Source organism: Castanea sativa, chromosome 1, assembly GCF_040712315.1.
Source record: "Castanea sativa cultivar Marrone di Chiusa Pesio chromosome 1, ASM4071231v1".
Classification (NCBI taxonomy): Eukaryota; Viridiplantae; Streptophyta; class Magnoliopsida; order Fagales; family Fagaceae; genus Castanea; species Castanea sativa.
The window spans coordinates 89,406,025-89,417,257 of NC_134013.1; the positions used below are offsets into that span (position 1 = coordinate 89,406,025).

Below are 11,233 nucleotides of genomic sequence, written 5' to 3' on the forward strand. Positions count from 1 at the left end.
GAGCATCCTTCTTCTTATATTTATTCATTGCGTGTTTGATGGTATATAGCTTCGAAATTGGAGATTCTTCTCCCTCTTCCATTGTTTTCCTTCACTGTTTTTTGCAGCGGTGGTGCGCGGAGGAGGAAAAAATACCCAAAAAAAAAGGAACGAATTAGGGCTGTTGGGTTTCAAAGTACGGATCACTTTATTTACAAAATTGCCACTCAGAAGAGAAAATAGATAAAAATGGGCCTACACTTTACTTGAGAAAAGCTATTGCTAGTGATACAAAAAATATTCCAATTTTTGCCACAATTCGTCATATCACAAGTTGAAAATTGTGGAGATGTGAACTCCAATGGACCCACTATTATTCTCCGCTCACAACTCATTATATGGCAAGTTGTGGCAAAAAAATGTGATATTTTTTGTGCACAAATATTTTTTTGGATTTATTTTCTCTTAGCTATTATATTATTAGTCATAAATGCAATAAAGAAAAAAAATGAGGGAAAGAAAGAAAAAGAAAATATTAGTTCCTAAACATTTAATTACAAGAATGAATGGCTTTATATGTCTCACGTGGAGTTTCATAGCACCTTTTCGTCAAGATTTTTTTGTTCTTCTTTTGATAGATAGTGTTAGTACTCTCTCTCTCTCTCTCTTCATTAAAGCATAATTTCTGATATAGTCAAGTGGAGAAAAAAATGAAAAAGAAAACAAGACATCATGTGAGAGAATGAAAACATTAAGGTAAGAAGAATATAGAAAAGGAAAGAAGAGAAAAATAGGTTGTATAGATCTATGATCAGGGTGTGCAAGATTTCAGCCAATGTATGCAAAAATATTTTTAAGCATAAAATAAACTAATAAAAAAATTACATATATATATATTTTTTAAGTCAGACAACAAGTGTCCCCGCCCTTGCATATGAATCTAGTTTGCTTAACAAGTCGGAATATATTTCTACCTTTAAGTGCAAGTATGAGCCTTTATGTGGAGCTATATATATATATATATATATATATATATATATATATATATATATATATATTCCTAGGTGTAGGTTGCTCACCTTCACCCACAAAATCTCCACGTTAATAGCCTTCAAGTGTAAGAATAAGCCTTTACGTGGTGCTAATGACAAAATCTTGCTTTTTTAATTGCCTTCAATTGCAAGTATGAGACTTTTGAGGGAAACATACAGCAAAATGTTTTTTTTTCCCTTTTTTGGGGGGGGGGGGTGTTTTGTTAGGATGGTGTGAGTTCAACTTTGATGTGACTATAAGAGCGGAATATGACAATATATATAATGTGTGTGTGTGGTGAAATTGGGGCAGTGTTCATAAATATATATATAAAATGGGTGTTTATGCCTAAACCAATGCTTGGTTTGTTTTACACATAATAAATATTTTTAAAACAACATATTATAGGAAATCACAAAAAAAAAAATGACTTCCAAGTTCCAAAAATTCTTAGAATTTACTAAATGATGAGAATTTTAAACACACCAATTAATTTTTCATTGATTAAATAATATATCTAAAAATTTAGAATTTGGTACTCAAAAGTTTTTTTTTTAATTAGAGTGTTATGGTTTTTAAAAAAAATAAACAAAGGGTAAAGAATTAAGGCTTTTATAACAATGATGATAACAATAACTTGATTATGGTGATGGTATGGTATCATGATGTTATTGGTGGTAGTGGTGGTAATGACAATAGCGGTGAATGATGGTGGAGGTGATGGTGACAACAATGAGATGAGGAAAATGGGGTGGTGGTGACAGTGACAATAGCATTGATAGTGATGATGTATAACATAAATAAAGGTGAGCAAATAAATTTCATAAAATGAATAACAACAAAATTTTAGAGTAGACATGGTTAGTGGGGGGGGGGCGAAGGGAAAAATAAATATTATTATAACATCTAGGCATGAACAAAAGTTATTTTTTTATTTTAAAAAAAGAAAGATTAGAGAAAAGAGAAGACTAGTATATACATCTAGGTTGGGAAGCACAAGTTCTTTGCTTTCTTGCATATAGAAGCCAAGCATCTACTTTTCTTTTTCTTTCTCCAATTCTTTGTCTATGGTGTTGGAGATGCTTTTTTGTTTTCGCATGATGGAATTTGATAAATTTATCCTTATAAAGCAACAGCATCAAATCTATATATAGTAGAAGCTTGGATGAACTCCATATAAACTTCACATTAGCAAAATTCAAATTAGGGCTAACTTGGAAACTTTTTAAAGCCAAAGTTTGATTTTTGTTCCTATAAGTATTGATGGTTATTTCTCCAACTTTTGTTGTACGTATATGGGTTTTTTAATACTATTCATAAACAATAGGTTGCTTTACTTTCTTAATTTTTCTTATAAATGTTAAAAAAGTAATAGAAATATAGAAAAAGAAATGGTAATAAAGGGAAAGTAGCACTTGATTTAAGATTAATTAGCAAGGCCCACTACCTTTCTTTCACTATCTTTATCTTTTTTTCTTTTACTTCTTCTTCTTCTTCCTTTTTTTTTTCTTTATTCCTTGTCAATGAAAGGAAATGTTAAAATAAAAATTATATAGGAAAGGAATACCCGACAAATAAGAGAGAGAGAAGCATTTGACTCGTATGTTGTTTAGCAAGCTTATTGCTTTTATTTTACTTCTTATAAGGCCATGCTTGATGCTAACAATAGAATCTTTTTTTTTTCTTTGTGTGTGTTGGGGTGGGAAAAGAGGGGGGGGGGGGGGTGTTGTCTACACCCACTAAGGCACTGGAATTAATCTTGCTTTGTTTTTAGGATAAGAAATTATTTCAAAGCAACATGTTAAAAGAAACCGTAAGAAAGAAGACTAAAAAATATATGACAACCCTAAGAGATTGAATCTCATAAATTGATAAGTTGAAGAGAGATGGGCAAAAAATATCTCGTAAGTGAATGACAAAAAAATACATTGTTAGTTTGGAAGTGTTATGAGAAAAAGAAAATTGAAGATTTTAATTATTTTGCCAATATTTTAACACCCTCTCACATGTGTCTAGACTTCCCCTTGATAAGTAGGGTCCAAAAGGTGCAGAAAAAATTCATATTCTTACTATAATTGATTAAAACTTACCAAAAAAAAAAATTTAGGCCACATTTAGTACATTGGATGTAAATTATGTTAGGAATAGAAATTCATATTACTAGAAATATTAGACTTTGCAATATAATAACTATTTATATTTATATTTTTGGTTTGAAATTTGATAGAAATTGCGTTCAAGTTACCATTAAAGACAACTTTTACAAAATTACAATATAAAATAAGTTTTTTCCGTAATAATTTTTTGATAAAACACCTACTATTTGTTCAAATTTAAAAATTTAAAAAAAAAAAAAACTAAAATGCTATAATTTGAGTTCTTGGTAGATACAAAAATGACATTTGAACAAATAATTGTTTAGCAAAACATTATTATGAAAAAAAGTTACAAAGTAGTATGATTTTGTAAAAGTTACCTTAATTGTAACTTGAAGGCAATGCCTATTAAAATATTCATCTTGCCTTGTGTTAAAACATTGTTAGGATATATCTTTACTTGCAATATTAGGAAGGCATTGGAAAGGATTTGGGATTACTTGACTCCTGAGAAAGCGTCTAAATTCAAAGGTTTAGCTTACAGTCTTAGGAAATGTTCTTAATTCCTTATCAACTAGAAACAAATTAAAGTTAGGCAAACATAAGTGAAAGGGACAAGCTTATGGGAAATTTCCAATCAGTGTTTCACTATTCCTATGTTATTATCCCCATTTATAGCTCCCATACACCTAAGTACGACTTTTGTGTGTTATCAAAAAAAAAAGTTTGGCTTTTTTGGTTCAGTTGAGGACAATGATTTTCTTTTACATAGTTATTGTAACAACATTGTATATTTATATATTTTTAAATTAAATGATGTGGGTGATTTTGAAATTAAATATGTAAAATTAACATCTTATAATATTTTAAGTTCTTTAGGTAATAAGAATAAATAAAAAGAAAAGAAGAGAGAGAAAAGCATATAAATCTAGTTTGCTTAAGTCAAATTCCCTCCTACCCGTAAATTTTCACATAAAGATGTTGACATGTACATATACTTTTGCTATTGCACATTACTCACTCATGAGACACCTTTAATATTGGGGAAAAAAAATCTAGTACTACAAATGGTAGGTTCATGTATAATTGATAGACAATCACTTGCAGCCTGCCACGTCAAAGTTGTGACAAGTTTTAGTATATTTTGTGGTCCTTGAACCACTCTTAATACTTTCAAGTGCAGGTATGAGCCTTTATTTGGAGCTAATAAACCTTTACATGGAGCTAATGAAATTTCCTTTCCTTTTTTTAGCCTTCAACTTCAAGTATCAAGTATGAGACTTTTAAGTGGAGCACCCTACAAAATCTTCTTTTTGTTGTTGTCTTTTTTGTGGGCCAAGGGGGAGAGAGTTATTTAGTTAGGATGGTGTGAGAATGAAACTTTGCTAGGAGAGTGCAAGTATGAACCTTTATGTATAAGTTTTTCTTTTTCTCTCTAATTTGTTGTCTTTTGTGTTGGAGATGCTTTTTATTTTTGGCACAATGGAATAACTTTAATATGTTTTATCTTTTAAAAGTAACACCATCTAGTCTATATATAGTAAAAGTTGTAGATGAGCTCTATATGAACTTCGTATTAACAAAATTAAAATTAAGGCTAACATAGAAGCTTTTCCTTATAAGTATCGATGGTTGATTCTTCAAGTTTGTTTGTATGTATGTGTTTTTCTACTAATGTTCATAAGCTTGCTTTACTTGCTTAATTTTTCTTATAAATGTTACAATTGCAATTGGGCCTATTTACTTGTTAAGTTGCACTTGAATTAACGATATTTATTGTCAAATGGGTTTAGTTCATGTTACATCTAATGTAGCTTTGATAAAAGGTATATCACTCACAACAATTGGATGCAATTCACTATCAAGATATTTGTTTAGTATATTTAGGAATACCAACACACACACAAACCCTATAATTTTAAGCTCTTTTGTATATTACCGAGTTTATAATGCCTAGTCACATTAAATTTGAAAAGCACGATAGAATTGATCAACTTGATTAAAAAATTAATCAAGAAAATATTTTTTCTTAAAAAAAAATTATATATAAATTTAAAGAAAAAAATACTTGAGAAATTTAACCAAAAAAATAATCAATTTGATTAACTGCTCAGCTAGCTGTACAATAGATCAATTGCCCAAGTCAAAAGGCAAAAGTGGCAACTCAATAGCAGGGAATTTTGGTGAAGTGGATCAGACCCAGAAAGCGAAAGAGTTACAAAAAGAACAACAAACTGAGGCAAAGACTATTGATTATCCCAAAAGCATTCCCAAGGTAACAAACACCTCAAAAGAGTTTTATTTATATATATCTAAATATTTTTAACTCTCTAACATTGCCTTCCATTTTTTACATTGCAAAAAAAAAAGCAACAATAGAATTAAATAAATATTAATATAATATAGGGGATAATAGTAAGAGAAGATGTGAATTATGTTTTAGGGAGGAATATAATATATAGTAAAAATTTAATGTATAATAACAAAATGATAGCCTACAACCATAATTAAATATAAAAAAAATGTTTTGACATAGCAATTCATTTAATTCATGAAAGCCCAAAATAACAAGCCCACAATCCGGTGTGAACCATTTACTAACAAGCCCACAAAACATCACATGCACATAGTATTCCCAAAACCCCAAAAATAAACTTCAGCAAAACCAAGCCCACCAATACCATCATGTGTTATGGGTTATCCAGATTGGAAGATTCAACAATAAGCCCAAAACAAATGTTTACATCTGTTGTTATTTACAAAAACACGAGAGAGCAAAACAAATGCTCCCCAGACTTAAAATCAAATATCTAATGTGCACTTCTCTCTCTCTCTCTCTCTCTGTTTGTCATTAGGAGATGAAGCAGCTTCAACATTTTTTCCATCTGGAGCATCCGTTGGTCTTCAATGAAGACAGAATTTATGGCAAATATTGTTTGGGGTGTAGGGAACCAATATTGGGTCCTAGCTACAGTTGTAAAGAATGTGGAGGGTGGAAGACCTTTCATCATAAATCATGTGCGGAACTACCCCTTGGGTTGCTACACCATCCCTTGCACCCATTACATCCTCTTATTCTTTTTGATGAATGTACACATCATCCTGAGAGAGAAAAGAGCAATTGCAAAGTCTGCAAAGAAATGCGTTGGGAATACTATTATTTTTGTTACCGATGCAATTTTAAGCTTCACATCAAATGTGGTTCTTTAGCACCAACCATAGAAGCAAGTCAAGCAACTGAAGTCCACCACCACCCATTGACCTCCTTTTGGAAGTTGCTAACGTTCACTTGCGACCTTTATGGCAAAGAAGACAAAGGTATGTCCTATGTGTGTAACCCATGTGGTTTCGGGATTCATACAAGATGTACTAATTTCCCAGGCAGATTCAAAGTCGTACGGCACAATCACCCCCTCAACCTCATCCATTCTCTTAAACTCCATCAATCCAACTCCCAATTATGTCAACTCTGTTTTCAAAAAGTGGACACAAACTATGGGCTTTATTATTGCTTTAGATGCGATTTCGCTGCCCACCTCGATTGTGCTACTAGCTGGAGAAATATGGAGGACATAAATTTGTTGGAACTTAAAGAGGAGGAGTCCGCCAAGTCAAAAGCTACGCTGAAAATTGTAGATTCAAAGCTCAATCAATCTGTTGACTCAAAAATTTGCGAAGTCATAAAAACCACTGTGCGAGAGGACAGAACTGAAATTGCCACAGAAATCAAACACTTCAGCCATGAGCATGACTTAAAGCTTACTAATGAGGTTCCAAATAACAAAATTTGTAACAGGTGCGTACGAGCTATTCTCACTCTATCTTTTTACAATTGTGTCGATTATAGCTTCTTTCTTCATATATCTTGTACTAAATTACCCAAAATAAAACAACACCCACTCATCCTCACTTATAGTAAAAGATCTAAGTTTCAATGTGATGCCTGTTACGAGAGCTGCAATGGCTTTAGTTACCGTTGTTAAAGATGTGACTTTGATCTCAATGTTCATTGTAGTTTGACTTCAAACACACTTACTCATGCTTGTCATGAGCATCGTCTTTACCTCTCAATCACAAACCATGCACATAAGTGTAGTATTTGTGGTACTGAAAGATACCAAGTATTCCGTTGTACCACTTGTGATTTTGTTCTAGACTTCAAATGTGCTACACTACCACAAACTACATGGTACTACCAACATGAGCATCCATTCACTCTATGGTATACTCCTGAAGATGACTCCAATGAGTATTACTATGACATCTGTGAAGAAGAACGAGATCCCAAACATAAGCATCCCAAACAATGGTTCTACTGTGCATATTGCAGTTTTCCTACTCATTCTAAATGTATTCTTGAGGAATACCCAAATCTCAAAAAAAAACCATATAATACCTATCTGTTTAGAGATGCTACACCTTAATTTGACTGTAAAGACAACTCTCAATGACACAAATGATCTATCAATGTGCTCGATGTAATTTCAGCATTCACGATAAATGTTTTAAAAAACAGATTTTTTTTAAAATAAATTTTTATATGTAAATTGTCAATTTATGTTGAGCCTTAGTTCTTTGTTGTTGAATCTAATGTGTTATTATGTCTATTTATTTTTTCCCCTTTTGAGAAAAACTTATTTGTGTTGTCAAATAATGAATTCAATCATTTCCTTTCCTTGGATTAAAATTGAAATAGTAATGCAACTCATAAATTCATTTTATTATGCTGTTTTATCACAACAATCAAGGCTGAAATTAGAGGATGCTTCAGTTGACAATTCTGTTTTTTCAAGTCTGATCTTTATGGATAACAATAACGGCTTAGGATGTTAGCATTGACATGGTGGTTAAAACCCGACTGAAGTTCCGACCTATTACCTTTGCAAGCCCAAAATCAGCCACTTTTGGGTCATTCTCAGCATCCAACAATATGTTCTCAAGCTTGATGTCACAATGTATGATACAGTCTATACAATTCTCATGAAGGTATGCCAACCCTTTAGCAATCCCAATTGCAATATGATATCTTGTATTCCAATCCAAAATTTTAGAAACCTCCTGGAACAAATGAGATTCTGAAGAACCTTTTGGCATATAATCATAGACGAGAAATCTTTTTGAAGCTTCTACACAGAATCCATGTAGGTGAAGAAGATTGACATGCTGGATTGCTCCAAGTGTTCTCACTTCTGCACGAAATTGTTTCTCTCCTTGCTCTACACTTCTTATTTTCTTCACTGCTGTGGCTGTTGAATTCGGCAAAGTCCCTTTGAAAACAGAACCAAAACCGCCCTCCCCAAGTTTTTGGGAGAAGTTCTTTGTTGCTTTTTGTAAATCCCGATACTTAAACAACTTCAAAGAAAATTCTGATTCCTCAAGCGCACCATCAGCGGAAGGTTTCCACAATATGATTGCCAAAACAATGCTAAGGAGAAGAATGAGCATTGCAAAAACTCCAAGAATCCAAGCAGCCTTTTTCGACGTCTTGGTTCTACTTCCAACCAACTCAAATTGCTCAGATGCTGAAATGCGAACATACAAATCTTCACCAGTCTCAGTACCAGGTGAAATTTGTAAATTCATCAGTTGTTTCATGTACAGAAAACATTCATCATAACAGGAGTAAGCAATGCAGTCACAATCCCTTAAGCATGCTAATTTACATGCCTCAATGTCTTGGACCATTCCATTAATCTTTGTTGCCACCCCAAAGAGATTTCCAAGGTGCATGTTGGGCATTGTGAGGAACTTATCGATTCCTTCATTTGAGCATCCTAAAGGAGTTCTCCTAATACACACCCTCCTGAGTAGTCTTGTAGTATGCTCCCAATTTCCTGGCCACCTTGGTTCAAATCCTTTTGGGCAATCACAAAGAGGTGCCTTATGCTGAATACAGATGCCATAATTGCCACAAAAACCATCAATCTCACAATGTCGTGAAGCTTCTGTCCAAAACAAATTCCATGTCTGGGAATAACTGCTCCATATATAGAGATTGAGATCCCCGGTAACGTCCAAAACAAATCTAGCGGATGTAGCATAGTCGAGAGAAGAATATGTAAAATAGCTTTCGTACTCATTGAAAACATAGGAATAGTTTATATATAGCCAGAATAGGTCATTCCCTATATTTATAAATGACACGTTGCTGATAAGCAGCGTAAGCCAAGGAGAATTGCTTATATAGTATATTAATAATCTACTTTCTTTTAATTCAGCTGAGAACTGGCCACTACCTGGATTTTCTGAACTTGTCCATGACCTTAGAATATTGCTTTTATTGGTAAGTCTATTGTACCCAATCTTGGCCCCTGGAAGCAACGTATTGGTTTGCTCCTCAAAACTCTGCCACAATACATTATCTAATTTATCTCTTAAGATAAAATTCCCTTTATCAAGAAGCACTGCTACAGTATGATTAGGCATGCCAGAGTTTGTGCAATTGCAAAAAGGAATTCCTTTTTCAGTTGTCAACAAATTGCCATCCTCAGAAATTTCTAGTGCTTTAGAGGACGGGTTATAGACTGGGCAGCCTCTATTTGCCACCCAAACCACTGTTAACTCTGCTATAGTTTTATACCATATGCCTACATAATGCTTGTGAGACTTACCAGGTGTGAAGAAACCCAGTTCGAAAATTCCGTTTTTAGAAGTAAGGGTCTGGTTCCATGCCAGACGCTGACCTCGGTACATGGTATCAGATGCAGTGGAGAGATGAGCTTTGAGTGACAAGATGAGAAGTAGAGCAAAATGAGACCATGCCTTCTTGCTTGTAGTATAGATTTCCTGCTTTTGGCTTCTTTGTGCCATACAACGATTGTTCATCTTTCTAGGTAATTTATTGAGTCTTCCATTCTCTCTCTCTCTCTCTCTCTCTAATTAATTTTATTAGAGTTGCAGTTTTCTGTTTGAAATGTTTCTATTGAACCGAAGTACTGCTTGCAATTAAAGATCCAAAACAGCCTCAAAGCACGCCCCTTTTGACTCTATTGAGTGAGTTTGGGAAGCGTGTTTTGTGCGTTAAAGTGTAACTGAGACCCACAAGTACAAAAAAATACAAATCTAACATTAAAATTGGACACTATTTACACATTTAAAATTATTTTGATAATGTTTTCAATTTTTAGCAATAAACGGTATCCAAACAGACCTTTAGTCAAAAATATGAAATTTCCATGTGCCGTATGTATAGCCAGCTAAAAATTCTACAATTATTTCTTGAACATAATTTTTTTTTTTTCTTCTTTCCTTTCTTTTTTTTTTTTCAAATTTTGCCGACTGAAGGATATGATAGAAGAAAGCAATGGGAAGAATTGCAATCTTTGGGGACCATCTCCCTCCAGAAGCTCCCAAATTAGTAGATGAGGGTGGACCCCTGGAAAACATGAAGACTTAGTGTGCACTAACGAAAAAAATCATTGATCGCAAAATAGTAAGCCCGAAGAAATTATTGATTAGACCAGAAACACAAGCTTTGCCACTCAAACAGTTTCATAGCTTTACGCATAAAATAGATGAATTTTAAGGTTTTGTTAGTGTATCAATATCATGTAGGATCCAAAACAAGGAAATTCATTTAAAAAATAGGATGACCCTCATTGATGAAAAAAATGAATGAAAATTGCTTGAGATGTTTGATCATGTTTAAAGGAAAGTAATTAAGGCACCAATAAAAAAGGAAAGTGATTTTTTCAAGTTCAGCTAAAAAAAAGATACATGAACACCAAAAATAACATTTACAGACGTAGTAAAAAATGAAATGTCAATTAAGGAACTAACTGTGGGTGTGACTTTCAATAGAATAAAATGGCGGAAACGATTATATATAGATTACAACATCATTTTCGACTAATTAGCAAAAGAAGACATTACAGAATTTACTATACAGTGCCAGCTGTAAAATTGGAGGCATGGACAGCCACAAATCGGCCATAGACGATTCCCAATCAACCATAATAAATGCTAGTGTAGTCTTAGGAATAAGTTTCAGACATAAGATTAATCTTTTCGTCGAGAACGTCAAAGACCAACCACAACTATAATTTTTATAATGAGATCTTTGCCATAGTCATATATGGGTAAAAACATAAAACTTGACTAAGGGAAGAACGAGATCATAAGAAGAG

The 11,233-nt window shown here is 33.1% G+C and overlaps 1 protein-coding gene across 1 annotated transcript; it reads right to left on the minus strand.

Annotated features, from left to right (window-relative positions):
• Positions 1-7,928: 7,928 nt before the first annotated feature.
• On the minus strand, positions 7,929-10,003 carry LOC142636811 (G-type lectin S-receptor-like serine/threonine-protein kinase At2g19130). The gene is given in 3 exon segments (XM_075811114.1): positions 7,929-8,903; positions 8,906-8,932; positions 8,934-10,003. Coding segments are annotated over 3 exon segments (2,001 nt in total). The 5' UTR covers positions 9,933-10,003.
• Between the last annotated feature and the right edge of the window lie 1,230 nt (positions 10,004-11,233).